The sequence below is a fragment of the Ornithorhynchus anatinus genome, chromosome 10 (genome assembly GCF_004115215.2).
Source record: "Ornithorhynchus anatinus isolate Pmale09 chromosome 10, mOrnAna1.pri.v4, whole genome shotgun sequence".
In the NCBI taxonomy this organism is placed as follows: Eukaryota; Metazoa; Chordata; class Mammalia; order Monotremata; family Ornithorhynchidae; genus Ornithorhynchus; species Ornithorhynchus anatinus.
Genome location: NC_041737.1, coordinates 6,504,771 through 6,521,815, shown reverse-complemented (window position 1 = coordinate 6,521,815; position 17,045 = coordinate 6,504,771). Strand labels below are relative to the sequence as shown.

The 17,045-nt window shown below is 53.6% G+C and overlaps 1 protein-coding gene across 5 annotated transcripts in view; it reads left to right on the top strand.

Annotated features, from left to right (window-relative positions):
* The window catches only part of UGT2A2 (UDP glucuronosyltransferase family 2 member A2), a 43,390-nt gene that overhangs the window by 9,930 nt on the left and 16,415 nt on the right, over window positions 1-17,045 (top strand). The window contains exon 1 of one of the 5 annotated variants that reach the window (XM_029073457.2): window positions 10,293-11,047. The exons of 2 other annotated variants lie outside the window; for them this stretch is intronic. In XM_029073457.2, coding sequence (XP_028929290.1) covers window positions 10,318-11,047 — 730 coding nt within the window. In that variant the 5' untranslated portion in view covers window positions 10,293-10,317. Of the gene's footprint in view, window positions 1-10,292; window positions 11,048-17,045 lie in introns of those variants that run through there. 2 more of the 5 variants (XM_029073460.2, XM_029073463.2) reach the window with 2 other exon arrangements.

Here is a 17,045-nt window from a genome sequence, read left to right as displayed (position 1 = left end):
AGTCGAACCCATGACCTCTGACTCCGAAGCCCAGGCTCTTTCCACTGAGCCACGCTGCTTCCCATTGAGAATATTCCCAAGAATCTAATATCACTGGTGGAGCCCCATGAGAACATCAAAGTGGCTCGGGTGGAGCGAGAAAAATCGGCCGGGGAGAACCACAGGGAGAACCACAAAAGAGACCATAAAGAAGGTTTAAATCGAGAGGATGGAGATTTACCCAGGGTCAAGGGCAGGGATCAGGTCCGACAGGTGCTACCGAAAGCAGGTGGTTTCAGATCTTCTGCAGAGAGAACGCCGCTGTCGTAGCCATTCGGAGCGGGTCCGGCTTCCCGCGGGCTTGGCCGCTGTGAAAATAACAGATGTTGCATCCTCTGCATCTCCCAGGTGACACGTTGTACCGTAGGGACTCCATGTGGAAACTTTTCTGGAAATTTACAGATGGCGCCACTGGAGGGGGAGGGCACCTGAGCCTTGAGGGGGGGATCAAAGACTTTGTCTTGGTCACGGAAGTCCATTTAGGGCTGTAGTGTCCTCTAGATCTCAAGCTCCTCCTCTAGAGGGAAAGCTCCTCTTCTAGACCGAAAGCTCCTCCTGTGGAATGTGAGCTCCTCCTCTTAGGTTGTAAGCTCGTTGTGGGCCAGGACCGTGGGGATTGTGTCCAGGCCTGCTTATCTGGTAGCCACCCCAGTGCTCAGTACAATGCTCAGCACGAAGAAAGCGCTTAACAAATGCCCCCATCAACATCCTTATGCAGAGCTCGTGTGTCAGTCGCCCAATTTATCTGGCAGCCCCGGAGACGAGTCAAGCTCAAATATCCCTTCCTTCCCGTCCTTTTATGGTAGTCACTAAGTGCTTACTCTGGGCCAGGCACTGTACTAAGCGCTGGGGTAGATATGAGCTAATCAGATTGGACACAGTCCCTGTCCCACCTGGGGGGTCCCAGTCTTCATTCCTATTTTACAGCTGAGGAAACTGAGGCCCGGAGAAGTAAACTGATTTACCTAAGGTCACACAGCAGACGAGCGGCAAAGCAGGGATTAGAACCCAGATCCTTCTGACTTCCAGGCTCTTGCTCTATCCACGAGGCCACACGGCAACCCTGGGGCCAATGTCCCCAAATCTCAGCCACAGCGGGGAAAGGCCCCTCGGGGCTCCCCCATGTCGGCGCAGGGGCCCCGGGGCCCCCTGGGTTCCGGAGGGACGTTGAGTCCCCAGCCGACTTTGCCTTTCCCGTTCGGCCGAGGCGACGGCCCAGGTCCGATCCGCTCTGCCGTCCGCTCCTTTCCACCTCTTCCCCGACCGAGTTGCCTCGTGCAATTTTAATCCCACATTCCAATACCACTCAGCGGGCGCGGCTCCCGGGGAACCCCCCGGCTCTGCCGTCCGCGTCCTCCTCGTCCTCGCCGTTCCCCTCCCTCGGCGGCGGCCACGACCGTGCCCATGGGGAGGTTCGGGGGGCCGGGGCCGCCGGTGGTGGGGATGGTGGTGGTCTCCCCGCTGGCCAGGGCCATCCCCGGCGGGAAGGTACTGGTCTGGCCGGCGGAATTCAGCCACTGGATGAGCCTGCGCCGCCTGAGCGAGGAGCTGGTCCTCAGGGGCCACAGCCTGACCGTGCTGGTCCACTCGGCCTCCCTCTAGGCCGACGCCACGCCGAAGGCCGGCCTGCTCGCCGAGTTCTCCGAGGTGGGGCTGACGGCCGAGGAGCGGCACGTGCTCCGGCAGAACTTTCTAGACTTCCGGGTGTCGGCCGAGCGGCGGGCCCCGTTCCGGCGGCGGTCCGGGGCCTGGCGGGCCCCGTCCGGGGGCGCCCGGGGGGTCCGGGACCTGCACCGGCGGATCTGCGAGGGGGCCGTGGGCAACGGGCCGCTGCTGGAGAGGCTGCGGCGGGCCCGGTTCCAGGTGCTGCTGGTCCTCCCCAGCGGGGAGCTGCTGGCGGCCGTCCCGGGGGTCCCGCTGGTGTTCGGCCTGAGGTTCTCGCCGGGCTTCGCCTTCCAGAGGCTCTGCGGGGGGGTCTCCGCCCCTCCCTCCTACGTCCCCCCGCCTGCCCGTCCCAGCTGCCGGACCGCATGGCCTTCCTGGAGCGGGCGCAGAACCTCCTGCTCTACGTCCTGCACGACCTGAGGCAGGTGCTGCTCTGGAAGGAGTGGGACGCCTACTGCAGCCGGGCGCCGGGTGAGTCTCCCCCCGCAGCCCCCTCGCCGGAGGCGGGGGCCGGCCCGAGACGGCCGGTCCACGCGAGGGCTTCGGGGAGGCTTCCCAGAGGCGAGGGGTAAATGAGGCTCGACGAGGAACGCCTTCCTCATCCGCTGCTTCTTTGGAGAAGCAGCACCGCGCAGTGGATAGATCAAGGGCCTGGGAGTCAGAAGGTCAAGGGTTCTAATCCCGGCTCCGTCGCTTGTCTGCTGTGTGGTCTCGGGCAAGTGGCTTCACTTCTCTGGCTCTCGGCGACCTCATCTGTAAAATGGGGAGTTAAACCGCGAGCCCTACTTGGGACGGGGACCGCGTCCAAACCGGTACGCTTGAATCCACCCCAGTGCTCAGTACGGCCCCTGGCCCGTGGTTAGCGCTTAACAAATACCATAATTATCATTATTATTACTCACTGCGATCCTTGAGCCCCCACTGAGAGCGGTAAAATAACATCGGTCAGCATCACCACCATCAGCATCGTAACGACCACCTTTTTTGTTAAGTGCTTATTAAATGGGGCCAAACGGTGCAGGGATTGTTTCCGATCTGATTCTGTTGCATCTCACCCAGTGTTTAGCACAGTACTGGGCAAATAATAATAATGATGACAGTGGTACCGCTAATAAAGATCACTCATTCATTCCTTCAGTTGAATTTATTGAGCACATACGGTGGGCAGAGAACTGCATTTAGCCATCGGGAGATTATGATATAACAATGAACCGACACATTCCCTACCCACAGTGAGCTTACAGTCTAGAGGAGATAATAACAATTGTCATTACATGTCTGTAATTTTCTTTACTTGTACTGAGGTCTGTCTCCCCCACTCTAGCCTGGGAGCTCACTGCGGGCAGGGAATGCGTTTAGTGTTGTATCGTACTTTCCCAAGCGCTTAGTGCAGCGCTCTGCACACAGTAAGCGCTCAACGAGGAGCGGCCTGGCTCAGCGGAAAGAGCCCGGGCTTAGGAGTCAGAGGTCATGGGTTCTAATCCCGGCTCCGCCGCTTGTCGGCTGTGTGACTTTGGGCAGGTCGCTTCACTTCTCTGTGGCTCAGTTACCTCCTCTGGAAAATGGGGATTAAGAGCGGGAGCCCCACGTGGGACCTGGTTACCCCGTAACTGCCCCAGCGCTTCGAACAGTGCTCGGCACATAGTCGGCGCTTAACGAATACCAACATCATTATTATCATTATTATAAATACGATTGAATGAATGAATGAATTTTACAGACGAGGTAACCGAGGCCCAGAGAAGTGAAGCGACTTTCCCAAGGTCACCCCATAGACCCGTGTCGGAGCCGGGATCAGAACCCAGGTCCTTCTGACTCCCAGGCCCACGCTCCATCCACTAGCAGGGGAGAGTTTCTGCGTCCTCGGGAGCCGCAGACCTGAAAGCCGGGTTCATTATTAACAGCAGAATAAATAGTCCCAGAAGCTACGACAGAAATGCCTAACCGTGTGCTCCGCACGTAGTAAGCGCTCGATAAACACTACTGAAATACGACTGAATGAATAACCTGGAATAACCTCCCTGTTCCAGGCAAACTCTCCTGCCCTCTTATCAACTCTCTTGCCCTCTAACCCTTTCCCTCCTCGTGTCTGATGGAAATCGCGATGCGGCATCCCGGCGCGAGGCCGGATCTCTCTCTCTCACGGAGCGTTTTCCTCCTGTGTTGTACGGCTGCTTCTGGGCTCCCGGCAGACTGGCGGCAGGCGGGCTGAGGGGCGCAGGCTGAGCTGCAGATGGCAAGCAGGCCGACTCCCAGACGGTCAGGAGGTCCAAGTCCTCAATCCCAGTACTGGGCCTACGTAATGATAATAATGTCGGTATTTGTTAAGCACTTACTATGTGCAGAGCATATCTGTTAAGCGCTTACTGTGTGCAGAGCACTGTTCTAAGCGCCGGGGGAGATACAGGGTGATGAGGTCGTCCCCCGTGGGGCTCACAGTTAATCCCCATTTTACAGATGAGGGAACTGAGGCACAGAGAAGTGAAGTGACTCGCCCACAGTCGCACGGCTGACAAGTGGCGGAGCCGGGATTCGACGAGCTCCTACCCCGCCTTGCAGCTGACCTCTTAAACCAGGGCACAGAGCACAGCGAGGGGGCACGGGAGGAGAAGAAAGGAGTGACTCTTCCCTCATCTGGGGCCAACTGCAGGTGTGCCTGTGGCCACGGAGAAGCAGCGTGGCCTAGTGGGTAGAGCACAGCCTGGGAGTCAGAAAGACCTGGGTTCTAATCACAGGTCTGCAACTTGTCCGTCATATGACTTTGGAAAAGTGACTTCATTTCTCTGTGCCTCAGTGACCTCATCTGTCAACTAGAGATTAAGACCGTGAGGCCCGAGTGGGACAGGGATTGGGTCCGATCCGATTGGCTTCTATTTACCTCAGCACTTAGTACGGTGCCTGGCACAGAGTAAGCGCTTAACAAACACCACAATGATCATCATCATCATAATGATCTCCTCCCCACCTCCCCTGGCCTGACTTGGCCCGAGAGATTCATGCTTCTGAGGTCACAGCCACTCAAGCCTTTCCCAAAAGTCCACTTCACCTCTGCCCTTAGTGGGCCAGAGAGACGGGTCTCCCTTAGTCAGTCATTCGTATTTACTGAGCACTTTCTGCGTGCGGAGCACCGGACTAATGTTTCGGGAGAGTACGACATAACGATAAGCAGACGCATTCCCTGCCCACAGCGAGCTTTTAGTCTAGAGGGGGAGAGAGACATCAGTAGAAAAAAATCACAAAGAAGGACATTCACGCTGTGGGGATGGGAGGGAGGATGAACAAAGGGAGCAAGTCAGGGTGACGCAGAAGGCATTGGGAGAAGGGGAAAGGAGGGTCAGTCAGGGAAGGCCGCTTGGAGGAGATGGGCCCTCAAATACAGCTTTGAAGCGGGGGAGCGTAATTGTCTGCGGGATTTGAGGAGGAAGGGCTCCCGAGGCCGGACGTGGGCTCCAAGTCGACGCCGAAATAGACAAGAGATGACCTCGGCCCGGGCATCACCAGCATTACCTGCATCGTTCTGTGGTGGGCATCCGGCCTGACCACTCAAGAGGCTCTCCGTTCCGTTGGCGGCGGCCCCGGGCGACTCCAGCCGAGCGCTCCTTGCCATTTCTGGGATTCCTTGCTGAGGGCGGCGCCGGGACCTACATCGTTCCAGCTCTCTCTCCCAGTGGCACCGGAGTCAGATCTGCAGGGGTCTGGACGGTTGGACTGATTCGGCCCGGGGTGGCCTCGAAGGCACTCTGCTCGATGGCTCTCGGGGCCAGCTTTCAGGGCCGAGGTCTCGGGCGGCCGATTCTGTCCGGAGCTCATTCGATCGCCCGCCCCTCTGTCACTTGTCAGCCGTGTGACTGTGGGCGAGTCACTTCACTTCTCTGTGCCTCAGTGACCTCATCTGTAAAATGGGGATTAACCGTGAGCCCCGCGGGGGACGACCTGATTACCCTGTATCAACCTGATTACCCTGTATCTGATTAGATGGGAGGTCTTCAAATTAACCATATTTAGAGCGGTTACAGGCTAGACTGTAAGCTTGTTGAGAGCAGGGAATGTGTGTGTTAGATTGCTGTACTCTCCCAAGCAGTGTTCTGCAGCCAGTAAGTGCTCACTAAATACAACCGAGTGACTGACTGACAAGGTATTGAATCCTCATTTTACAGAAGAGCAAACTGAGGTGCGGAGAAATTAATGACTCGCCCTAGGCCACACGACGGATAGGTGACGGAGATTTTGTTGGATTTCTGCGAGGTTGACTATGCAGACCTCGGTGTGGTCTAATTCCTCTGGATCGATCTAAGTTAGGCACTTAGCATCTAAGGGACTCTTGACCGGAGGATGGACGAGAGAACCTTTCCCGGGCTTACGGACTTTCCGAAGCCGGCGCCAGGAACCGAGTGAGGCATTCAGACCTCGTTCCGCGCACCGTTCAGGGTTGGAGAGCCCTTTTAGCCTCATCGAAGATCACCCTTTGAACTTCGGCCTTGCCTCTCTGGACCTCTCTCCTCTCAGTCCCGAGCCACAGTTTATTGATTTTTCAGCCCTCGGAGCGAAGCCTCTGCCTTTAGCCTGGCTTGTTCTAAGTTAATGGTTAGATGCGAAATAATCTTCTTCCCATGTTCCCTGAATTCTTTGCTGAATTCTAGCAGTCATTCGTATTTACTGAGGGCTTACTTACGCAGAGCACCGTACAGAGAGCTGGGCAGGGTACAGTTCGACAGAGGTGGTAGACACGGTGAGTGGCTTGCCCGAGGTCGCACAGCGGGTGAGTGGTGGAACCGAGATGAAAACTCAGGTTTTCTGACTCCCAGCCCCGTGCTCTTTCCACTTCATGACCATACCCGGTACCTTTGGCATCGTTGAACAGATCAGTATTAAGAGAAGCCGCGGTGGCGTAGCGGATAGAACCCGGGGCCCGGGAGTCAGAAGGTCATGGGTTCTGATTCCGGCATCCGCTGTGTGACCCTGGGCAAGTCACTTCTCTGGGCCTCAGTTACCTCATCTGGAAACTGGGGATTGAGACTGTGAGCCCCACATGGGACAGGGACTGTGTCCAACCCCATTTGCTTGTAACCACCCCAGCGCTTAATAAGGTGCCTGGTATTTAGTAAGCACTTAATAGCGATACCATATTTTTTAAAAAATTAATCAGTGTTCCTGTCAGGGGCAGAGTCCTGGACTGGATCAATCGATGATTTTTTTTTCCGTAATCAATCAATCAATGGTGTTTATTGAGCACTTACTATGTGCAGAGCACCGTACTAGGCGCTTGGGACAGTACAGTGCGACAGATTTAATAGACCCAATCCCAGCCTACAACAAGATTACAGTCCAGAGGGGGAGTTGGGCATTAATGCAAATAAATAACTTACAGAAGTTATATAGATGGATGGGACAGTGTTCTCACGTAGGAGGTCACTGCTATGGAATGATTGGGAGGCTGAAGTAATTGGACACTGGGGATTCTGGTTTTCCCAGGCAGCTCCAAATCCCTGTCCATTAATAATAATTATGGTATTCGTTAGGTGCTTACTATGTGCCAAGCACTGTTCTAAGTGCTGGGGTAGACACAGGTTGAACACGGTCCCCGTCCCACATGGGGCTCGCAGTTTTAATGTTCGTTTTGCAGCTGAGGCAACTGAGACACAGAGAACAATAATAATAATAATAATAATAATGGTGTTTGTTAAAGCACTTACTATGTGCCAAGCACTGTTCTAAGCACTGGGGAAGATACAAGGTAATAGGTTGCCCCACGTGGGGCTCACAGTCTTCATCCCCATTGTACAGATGAGGTCACTGAGGGCACAGAGGGGTGAAGTGACTTGCCCAAAGTCGCACAGTTGACAAGTGGCGGAGCCGGGATTGGAACCCACGCCCTCTGACTCCCGAGCCCGGGGCTCTTGCCTGGCAGGACCGAGCTACTCAAGTTGGAATTCCTATCTTCTCTCCCTACCTGGTTGAAGCCTACCGGACCTCACTCCTTAAGCTTCCCTTTGTCCTCCGAGGCTCATCTCCCCGCCACGGATCCCTTGGCATTGACCACGTGCCCGTTTCCCCGACGGATGGGTGCATTTTGTGCCACGAAAGGCCATCGGGTGAAATCCTTCAGGACCATCCCTCCGAGGGGCGGTTTTATGACGCCTCCCGGCCGGCTAGCTCCAGATTTTAAATCATCAAGTCGCCCGAACTTCCGAGCCCGGGGAGGGACGGCGGGGAAGAGGGAGGTGGGACTTTGCACCGGAGCTGACCCCTGTGGGAGGATCGGGGGGACGGAGTCCGGCCGGGGATACGTCCGGACCGTTGGAGGAGGATGTGGGGGCGGAGGGGAGCGGGAGCGGGACCCCCTTTTACAATCCCTCCCGGTGCGGGCTTACTTACACCGCCACTCTGAACTGAAAGGAGGAGGAGGAAAAACAGAAGCGGCTCTGTCCCTGTTCTGTCCCGGCCCTTTCCGTGCCCTGTCCCGGCCTTGTCCGGCCTCGTGCCGGCTCTGTACCAACTCTCGGGGAGCACAGCGTTGCTACCTTGGGAGCGGGAGCGGGACGGGACAGATCCGCTTCGATTTTCCCTCCGCCTCCTCCCGGCCCTCGCATCGCAGACGTGTGCGGGTCGGGGCCACTAGTGTACGTGGCGCGGGGAGGGCCCGGCCGGCGTCAGATCGGGGCATTCGACGGGCATAAGGGAGGTGATGCTACGATGGCTCGTAGTTCAACCCTTTCTCCTCGGAATCGGTAGAACTAACAGGGTCCCCGGGAAAACTGGGAAAAGCCGACCGAACCCCTCTCACGCACACTGCATCCGCATCGCGGATCCGATGTACGATCTCCAATTTAAGGGACCCGTCCAGAAAGATCCCTCGACGGGCAGCTCTTGGGCCGGGCAGACAGCTTTTCTGACTCCCGGCATCTTCCCCTTCTTCTCTTCCCCGTCAGAGTTAGGTGGGATCAGGAATTGTTTCGCTGGGACATTTCCGGCTCTGCCACTTGGCAGCTGTGTGACTGTGGGCAAGTCACTTCACTTCTCTGGGCCTCAGTGACCTCATCTGTAAAATGGGGATTAACCGCGAGCCTCACGTGGGACAATCTGACGACCCTGTGTCTACCCCAGCGCTTAGAACAGTGCTCGGCACATAGTAAGCGCTCAACAAATACCAACATTATCATTATTATCTCCCCTACGCAGTTAGGCAAACTCACTCAGCAATGGAAAACGTCGACCCACTCCCCTCGTCGGTCTCTAACCCAGTCCCTGAAATCTCAGGGTGTAGACTCGCTAGAGATTTTTAGAAACTTTTTTATTTCCTATAAAGTTCACTGCAGCAGGAAATCTGTGATGACTCACTTTGAGAATGAATAGCTCACGCCGGAGTTTGAAGCTCTGGTTAAGTCTGTACTTATTGATCTTTGAACCACATCTCTTTGGTGGTTATCACTGATTAACACAGAAGAGAAGAGGTTCAGGTTTACTTGTTTTTTCCTCTGTTCTTTTTAAAATGTGATCAGGAGACTGTTGTGGGACACACAGGCATCTTTAGAAAAATACCGAAGACTCACCAACAACTGAAACATCCCCAGTTCAGAGCTCTAAACGAAGAGCATCGACAACAGTCTTCCTCAGGACCGAGCACCGGCCCAGGGTCTCAAAGGTTTCCCTGTTTTTCCACAATGATGAAAATTGATCAAGGTCACATGGGTGGCTCTTTTTTTTATATCCACAGTATTGTCTAAGTGCCTAAAATGAGTCAGGCACAGAAAAGCAGCGTGGCTCAGTGGAAAGAGCCCGGGGCCCGGGAGTCAGAGGTCGTAGGTTCGAATCCCGGCTCTGCCACTTGTCAGCTGTGTGACTGTGGGCAAGTCACTCCTCTGTGCTTCAGTGACCTCATCTGGAAAATGGGGATGAAGACCGTGAGCCCGACGTGGGACAAACTGATGACCCTGTATCTCCCCCAGCGCTTAGAACAGTGCCCCGCACATAGTAAGCGCTTAACAAATACTAACATTATTATTATGACTAAGTGTAGATACAGGACAGTCAGGTCAGACACAGTCCATGTCCCATATTAGGCTCGCCATCTTAATCCCCCTTTTCCAGATTCATTTATTCATTCAATAGTCTTTATTGAGCGCTTACTATGTTCAGAGCACTGCACTAAGTGCTTGGACAAATCGGTAACAGATAGAGACAGTCCCCGCCCTTTGACGGGCTTACGGTCTAATCGGGGGAGAGGGACAGACAAGAACAATAGCAATAATAGCAGATGAGGTAACTGAGTCACAGAGGTGATAAGAGACTTGCTCAAGGTCACACGGAGTGGTGGAACTGAGATTAGAACCCAACTCCTTCTGACTCCCGGGCCCGTGCTCTCTCCACTAGGCCCCACTGCTTCTCTAAGTGATCCTAATGAGGCCCCCGACCAGGGATCCTCCCAGAGAATCCAAAGTCAGGTCATTCAGCTTCTTAAAATCATCTTCTCTTCCGGGTGATTGGCTGAATAAAACGCACCAGCTGGATGGAAATTGGCCAAGGTAGAAATCAATCTTTAACTCACCGATCGATCGTCCCCTGATAAAGTCAAGCGCTCCCTGCAGGCAGAAGGGCTCCGTTTGGGAGGTAGAGATGGTCGTGATGTTTGAAAAGTGGGTTTTGGCTCTGATCTGGCTTCAGCTGAGCTGGTCGGGTCCTGGGTCCTGTGGGAAGGTGTTGGTCTGGCCCATGGATCACAGTCACTGGATCAACTTAAAATTCATCCTGAACGAGCTCGCTTCCAGGGGCCACAATGTGACCGTCCTGGTGCCTTCCATGACGTTTCTCATCGACCCCACCGAACGGTCAGCCCTGAACTACGAGGTTTATCCTTCCACGTTCCAGAAAAATGATTGGTGGGATCTTTTCGAATCCTTCATATACTTGGTCACTAGTGAGATGCCTAGGCTTTCGTCTTGGCAGGGCACGGCCAAGCTCAATGAAATCTTCTTATATTTTGCTCAGAAGATTAGGGAGGTCTGCAGGAGTGTTGCGTTGAACCAAGAACTGAGGAAAAAGCTTCAGGAAGCAGACTTTGACGTCCTGATTACTGACCCCGCCATTCCTTGCGGTGAACTGATAGCCGAAATTTTGGAGATTCCCCTCGTGCACACTTTAAGATTCTCCCCCGGCAACAAGATGGAGAAGTACTGCGGAGGGCTTCCGTCCCCCCTATCCTACGTCCCCAGTATTCTGACGGGCTTGACGGACAGGATGTCCTTTGTCCAGAGGCTGATAAACACGCTGCTTTCCCTTTACTTTGACTTCTGGCTTGATCAGTTGGGAGAAAAGGAATGGGATCAGCTTTACAGTGAAGTGCTCGGTAAGACATGGGGAAGACGGGTGGGGGGGCAGAGGAGAGGTTGCCGGGGGGCGGGAAACTCTCCCTTCACCCCAGGGACGGAACAATCCGCTCCTAAGATCAGGAACGTGGGAAGGGAGAAGCGGCGCGGCGTAGCGGATGGAGCACGGACCGGGAAGTCGGGCGGTCACGTGTTCTAATCCCGGCTCCGCCGCCTGTCTGCTGTGTGACCTTGGGTAAGTCAGTCTTTTAAAGAAGCTTTCAATAGCTACGAGGGCCCTGATATAATAGCCCTGGATAGAAGCAGCAAGGTGTGGTGGAGAGAACGTGGGCCTGGGAGTCAGAAACCGAAATCCCAGTTCTGCCGCACCTCGGATGGATGACCTTGGGCAAGTCACTTCAGCTTTCTGGGCCTCAGTTACCTTATCTGTCAAATGGGGGTGAAGAGCGTGAGCCCCCTGTGGGACATCATGATTAACTTGTATTTACCTCAGTGCTTAGAACGGTCCTCTGCAAACGGTAAGCGCTCACTAACTACGATTGAAAGTGCTTAACGAGTACCGTGATTATTATGTTTATTGTTATTACCACGCGATATACAACCATTCCAAAGACTATCTGGATAGGTTTTTGCCTCACCCCACGATTAACGTGTATTTACCTCAGGGCTTAGAACGATCCTCTGCAAACGGTAAGCGCTCACTAAATACGATTGAATGAAAGTGCTTAACGAGTACCATGATTATTAAGTTTGTTATTATTACTACCCCCTATACAACCATTCCAAAGATTATCTGGATAGGTTTTTGTCTCACCCCATCACACACCCAAGTGCCCCAATTTTCTGGCTGTGTTGCACGTAAATAAAATCCCCGTCCACCCTGTCTTCACTGAACTGAGATGAAACAGTTGACATGCTGGAGTCTGGAGAAAGCTCTGCTCCCACTCCGTCAGATTTTCAGAGCGATAGGTGGTAGACACAAGATGATCAGGTCGGCCCCGGTCCCTGTCCCACATAGGGCTCGCAGTCTTAATGCCCATTGAGCAGATTAGGTAACCGAGGCACAGAGAAGTAAAGTGACTTGCCCAGGGTCACACACCGCAGGCGGGGCTGGAATTAGAGTTCCAGGCTCACGGGTGTTCCCCTAGCGCACACTGAGAGCTACGAACTGAGACAGAAACTAGAGAGGCAGTTTGGAAATGAAACCACGATTCCCGGCCGTCCGAAAATAGGTCGATTTGATGGTATTGCGTTGAATTTTATTAATCCCGGTGATGAGTGCGTGGAAGAGAAGGAACTGCGGGACAACCCTAAAATGGAAAAGGACACTAATTCCCAACCTCTGTTGGACGCTGTCCAGAAAAACGTGACTCTCAGCTCCCCGCACACTTTAGGAGAGCAGACTCAGCATGACGGGGCGGGGGGGGGAGGGAGGAATCCGCTACCAGATGTGATGTTGGGAAACCACTTTTGACAGGCAGAATGTGGCCGTGCCTGAAAATGGCCAACCGAGGCCTCGAAAATCCATCCGGCACCTCTGTTTCGGGTTTTACCCGGCCCACTTGGCCACTGTTCCTAACGAGCGGTTGTCATCGTAACTGGAAATGCTCGGGGTCCGTACGGGACGTACAAACACACCGTTGTCCTCAGGGCGGTGAGGAAAGAAATGGGGGGGGGGACAAAGGGAGGGAGCCACTTCCTCAGCCAAACAATCAATCAATCAAAAGTACTTATTGAGCGTTCTCTGTGTGCAGAGCACCGTGATAATGATAATGTTTGCGGTATTTGTCAAGTGCTCACTATGTGCCCGACACCGTTAAACGCTGGAGTCGATATAAGCAAATGATAAAAACAATTAATAATTACGGTATTTGTTAAGCGCTCACTATGTGCCAGGCGCTTGTCTTAGTGGAAAGAGAACGGGCTCGGGAGTCAGACGTTGTGGGTTCTAATCACCTGTCTACTGTGTGACTTTGGGCAAGTCACTTCACGTCTCTGGGCCCGTGAGCCCCACGTGGGGCAACCTGATGACCTTGTATCTACCGTAGCGCTTAGAACGGTGCCTGACACATAGTAAGCGCTTAACGGATGCCACCATCATCGCTGTGATTATTACTAAGCGCTGCGGTAGGTCCAAGAAAATCAGGTTGGACACAGTCCCCGTCCCACGTGGGGCACCCAGTCCCTGTCTCCATTTTACCGATGAGGAAACGGAGGCCCAGAGAACTGAAGTGACTTGCCCAAGGTCACATGGCAGGCAAGTGGCGGAGTGGGGATTAGAACCCAGGTCCTTCTGACTCCCAGACCCGTGCTCTAACCCCTAGGCCATGCTGCTTCTCTGCGGAAGAGAGAAGCTAAGTGACTTACCCAAGGTCACTCGGCGGGCAAGTGGCAGAACCAAGATTAGAACCCAGGTCCTTCTGACTCACAAGCTCCATCCACTAGACCGTGCTGCTTCTCTACTGAGCGCTTCCGTAGTAAGCGCCAGGAAGAGTGCAGTACGACAGAGTTGGCAGACGCAGAGATGGCTAAGGGGGAATAGATGGATCCTGGGATTTTGCACCGATTTGGGGAAAAAAAATATAGAATTTTTATAGTACCCCTGATGGTAATATAGGCCGATTTAATGGTTTATTTATTTTTGCTGAATTTACTTAGCCTCCTTTCCTCCTGCTCCTTAATGGCAACTTGTATTGGGAGGGAAAAAAGGGTCAGAGTAGCGATTTCTCCTCTGGCTAGAGGAAAACGATGCCTAAAGGAGAATGTGGATGGAAATCGTTCCAAAAATCTCCGTGTGAGATGAAAGAAACCACTTTCTCTGTCTGGATCTCCGGTCCGAAGCGGGATTCAAACCACTTCCTTTGTCCCGCTCACAAGAGTTTGACAGGCAAGATGACGCTCATGGACAGGGTGAAAAAATGAACCACCAACCCTGGTCTTTGATATCCAGTTGAAATGTTTTCTTTCCAAAATATGTGGGCTCCCCTTAGAGTGATCTGTCAGGTAAAGTAAGGTGAGAAGTCAGTCAGTCAGTTGCATTTACTGAGCGCTTACCGTGTGCGGAACACTGTACTAAGAGGTTGGGAAAGTACAATACGACAGTCAACTGACGTATTTCCTGCCCACAGTGTTTACAGTGTAGATTTTAAGGTGAGAAGTAGGGTGGCCTAGTGGAAAGAGCAAGAGCCTGGGAGTCAGAGGACCTGGGTTCTAAGCTCAGCTCTAGTACATGTCTGCTGTGTGACCTTGGACAGGTTATCTACCTTCTCTGTGCTTCAGTTATCTCATCCGTAAAATAGGGATTAAGACTGTGAGCCCCACGTGGGACGGGGACTGTGTCCAACTGGATTATCCTGTATCTACTCCACCGGTTAATACAGTGCCTGGTACATAGTAAGTGCTTAATAAATAGCATTTTTAAAAAAGCCCAACCAACCCCGCTTTATTCGACAAGATCGATCTAGGGTTGACGGCCTCTTTTTCTACTCCTATTGCTGCCGTTGCTCTTGCTCATAGAAAGTTGCCCAAGAAGTCCCAACGCAGGAAATTCTGGTCTGCCGAGATTTAGACAGAGCTCTCCTGTCGGATTTGACTTGGATAACATCAATAACAACCTTAATACCCGTGAAGCGCTCACTGTGTGCCAAACACCGTTCTGAGCACTGGGGTAGATTCAAGTTAACCCAGGCTGGACACGATCCCCGCAACTCAAGGGGCGCACGGTCTAAGGAGGAGGGAGTACGACTGAATCCCCATTTTTGAGAAGACGCAGCTGAGTGAAGTGACTCGCACAGGGTCACGCAGCGGACCCGCGGGAGAGGATCAGAAGACGCATCCTTCTGACTCCCAATCCCGTCCTCTTTCCTCTAGGCCACGCTGCTTCAGGATTGGGTTGGAGTTTGGGTGGGATTGGGTCAAAATGAGGGGTTTTGACGAGGATTTAGTTCGTGAACACAGGAGGCGAGGCGGAATGAGGGTGTTCACTAACCCCCACGATGATGATATTTACTGAGCGCTTGGTATGTGTCAAGCACTGTTCTAAGCGAGCGCTTAACAGATACCACGACAAAATGAAATGATTCCCGAGGATGCCCACGCACGGGTTTTTGTGGAAGTTAGGGGAACCTATATGGCCGTTGAGCATCCTGTCAAATACTCACCTTGCTCCAGGGTGATCCCGTTCCCTCCCCGGTCCCTGCAGACAAGGGCATCAGGTCTGAGTCACAGGCCTGCCTCCATCGGTAGTTTTTATCGAGCGCTTACTGTGCGCACAGCGTTGTTCTGTCGCGGGATCCGAGGCAGAGACACGCGAGCTCTTTCCGACAAGAACCGTATTACTACTGGACTGAGGGAGAGATCAGCTGAAAAACAAGCCAACCGGTATAAAACTGGGCGGTGGCCGTTCATTCATTCAATCGTATTTAATAATAATAATAATAATAATAATAATAATAATAATGTTGGCATCTGTTAAGCGCTTACTCTGCGCAGAGCACTGTTCCGAGCGCTGGGGGAGATACGGGGTCATCGGGTCGTCCCACGTGAGGCTCACGGTTAATCTCCATTTTACAGATGAGGTAACTGAGGCACAGAGAAGCCAACAGTCACACAGCTGACAGGTGGCAGAGCCGGGAGTCGAACCCATGACCTCTGACTCCGAAGCCCAGGCGCTCTCCACCGAGCCACGCTGCTTCCCCTGAGTTCTTTATTGAGCACTTACTCCGTGCAAAGCCCCGTAACAGTAATCGCGGTGTTTCTTAAGCTCTTAGCGGGTACCAGGCGTTGTGCTAAGATACACACAAATCAGGTCGGACCCAGGCCCCGTCCCACCTGGGGCTCACGGTCTCAATCCCCATTTTACAGAGGAGGCAACTGAGGCACAGAGAAGCGACGCGATTTGCCCGAGGCCGCAGCAAGACCTCCTTGCTGGAAAAGCCTGGCTCAGCTCTCTAGATCACTGCAAGATGAGCCGGGATAAGCGGTTGCGGTTTCTCCGCGGAAACCCGGCCAGGTTGTGATTTCTCTGTGCGTACCTGGCGAGGGCTGCTCCCTAGATACCGGGGACGGAGTCGACGAAAGGACCCGGTGACTTCAAAAACTGAATGGGTTTCAAAACGATTAACCCAGTGCCCGCGGGGTAAGTGACTTCAACAGAGGCGATAAGGAAATGCTTTCCCCTTTTTAGCGGACAGTGAACCAACTCCGAGAGTTCCGGGAAAAAAATCTAAAACGATTCTCGGCTGTGTGACTTTGGGCGAGTCACTTCACTTCTCTGGGCCTCGGTGACCTCGTCTGGAAAATGGGGATTAAGACTGTGAGCCCCACGCGGGACAACCCGATCGCCTCGTATCCACCCCCGGCGCTTAGAACAGTGCTCTGCACAGAGTAAGCGCTTTAAAAATGCCATTATTATTGTTTATTAATATGAAATGACATTTAGGGGGAAAGGAGGGCATTAAAGATTTGGACCCAAGGGTTATGGGGGGGGGGTTATTTGAGGATCCAGAGTGCTTAGGGAGGGAGAACTCAAGTGTCAAAGTCCTTCAGGAGCGGGGGAGAGAGGGAGGAGAGATGAGAGATCAGTCAGGGAAAACCGCCTGGAGGAGACGTGTTTTTAGGAGGGCTTTGAATGTGGGGAGAAGGGTGACCCGTGTGTTGGGGGAGCACAAGGGAGAGCTTATTTCAGTGTTTTGCACCCAGCAGGGGCTCCGCAGATACCCCCGAAATAAGCGCGGGCTAGTGGAAAGAGCCCGGGCCCGGGAGCGGGCAGACCTGGCTTCCGATCCCAGCTTCGCCACTCGTCAGCTGCGCGACCTCGGGCGGGCCGCTGAACCTCTCTGTGCCTGGGGGTCCTCGTCCGTGACACGGGGGTCAAGTAACCGTCCTCCCTCCTATTTAGACGGTGAGCCGAGCGTGGCGCGGGGACCGTGGCCGGCCAGAGTCTCTTTTCTCTACCCCAGAATTTAGCACGGTGCTCGGCCCGTAGTGAAAACGCTTAACGGTTACCGCTATAATTAT